Source organism: Capsella rubella, unplaced genomic scaffold (assembly GCF_000375325.1).
Source record: "Capsella rubella cultivar Monte Gargano unplaced genomic scaffold, Caprub1_0 scaffold_2, whole genome shotgun sequence".
NCBI lineage: Eukaryota > Viridiplantae > Streptophyta > Magnoliopsida > Brassicales > Brassicaceae > Capsella > Capsella rubella.
Genome location: NW_006238922.1, coordinates 4,331,572 through 4,332,957, shown reverse-complemented (window position 1 = coordinate 4,332,957; position 1,386 = coordinate 4,331,572). Strand labels below are relative to the sequence as shown.

General features: G+C 30.6%; 1 protein-coding gene across 1 annotated transcript; it reads right to left on the bottom strand.

The window, feature by feature from the left end:
- Nucleotides 1-19: 19 nt before the first annotated feature.
- LOC17895182 lies at nucleotides 20-367 on the bottom strand. The gene has a single exon (XM_006301793.1). The coding sequence runs from the start codon at nucleotides 365-367 to the stop codon at nucleotides 20-22; it is 348 nt and encodes a 115-aa protein (XP_006301855.1).
- Between the last annotated feature and the right edge of the window lie 1,019 nt (nucleotides 368-1,386).

The window sequence follows — 1,386 nt, the reverse complement described above, 5'->3', positions numbered from 1 at the left end:
AATTTATGTTCAAAATCATTTAAGCCGATTTAGAAATTGTGACACAATGAGCCAACAAGTCGTCACTCTTCTTCAAATATTGTGATTCACAGGCAATTAAGGCTGGTCTATCAGCAATATATTTAATGAGAGTGTCGTGGCACACTTTTCCTTCTTGAACAAGATCGTGGCAGCAAGAATCCGTGATGGTTGCATTTCCAAAAACAACGGTGATTATATCCAAGGCACACTTAGGGGAGATTTTAACAAGACAAGTATCCCATGACGATTTTGCTTCGTTGTCATCGACTGAATATACTGGAACAAAGGCACAAACCAGAGCTACAACAATGAATAGCATACTGATATGGGAGTTAAATTTAGCCATATCATATTCCACGAGAAATTTACACACTAATTTTCTTGTATGAAAGTATGTGATCAAGTATGTTTTGTATTTGATATTTTAGACATAAACCTGAACAAGCTATTTATAGGTAAATTCAAAACCCAAAGTTACTATATCTCGTAGCGTATAAGAAAATAACTTAATTAATGAGAAGGAGTTTCATTTCTTCATAAATAAACATACTATTAAAGTTTAAATTTGTATCTGAAAATATAGTTTAAAATTTATTGAAAATTTTTAATACAACTAAAATATCATGCTTAATATTTTTTTAACTGTGGTAAATCATATACATTTCTAATCTAAATTATTAAGTATTAGGTTGAGAAACAATATATATGATTTTACATATAGTAATTTGTTTTCATATACTTATCTTTCATTTCTTATATACGATTGGCTACCTCACATTTATTATTCACATTAATTAAATTAATTTTAATTACTTATAAATGCCATCACCGATATGTTTTTGTTAACACTTTTTAAGGGTTAAAATAAGATTAAAATAAGTATTTGCAAAATAACATGAGTTTCACATGACTATATACTAGGAAAATTGCCAAAATCAACCCAGACTATTTGTTGGCAAATGTTTTTAATACCTAAACTACAATATCAGACAAATATCACACATAAACTCACTAAAAATATAAATTCCCAACCTTAACAACATGAAATTAGCCAAATTCAATATTTCTAGAAAAATCGTGAGTTAACCGCTTAACGATAAAGACTCAGCCGACACCGTAGCAATAACAGGGCATCAGAGTTAAGTAAAACAACATTGTTTCTTGAGTTAGGATTTTTAATGGCGTTTGCTTTAGCGATTGTCGATTCGAGAACCCTAAACTCACGAAACGACGTGTTTTACTCAACTTTGATGCCTCGTCATTGCCACGGTGTCATCTGAGTCATTGCCATTAAGCAGTGACTAACATCGTTTCGACATATGTTGATTTTGGCTACTTTAGTATAGTTTAAGTTGAGAATTTGAT

Excerpts from the sequence above, each read along its gene's own strand:
- LOC17895182 (XM_006301793.1), bottom strand. The coding sequence starts at position 367 with ATGGCTAAATTTAACTCCCATATCAGTATGCTATTCATTGTTGTAGCT.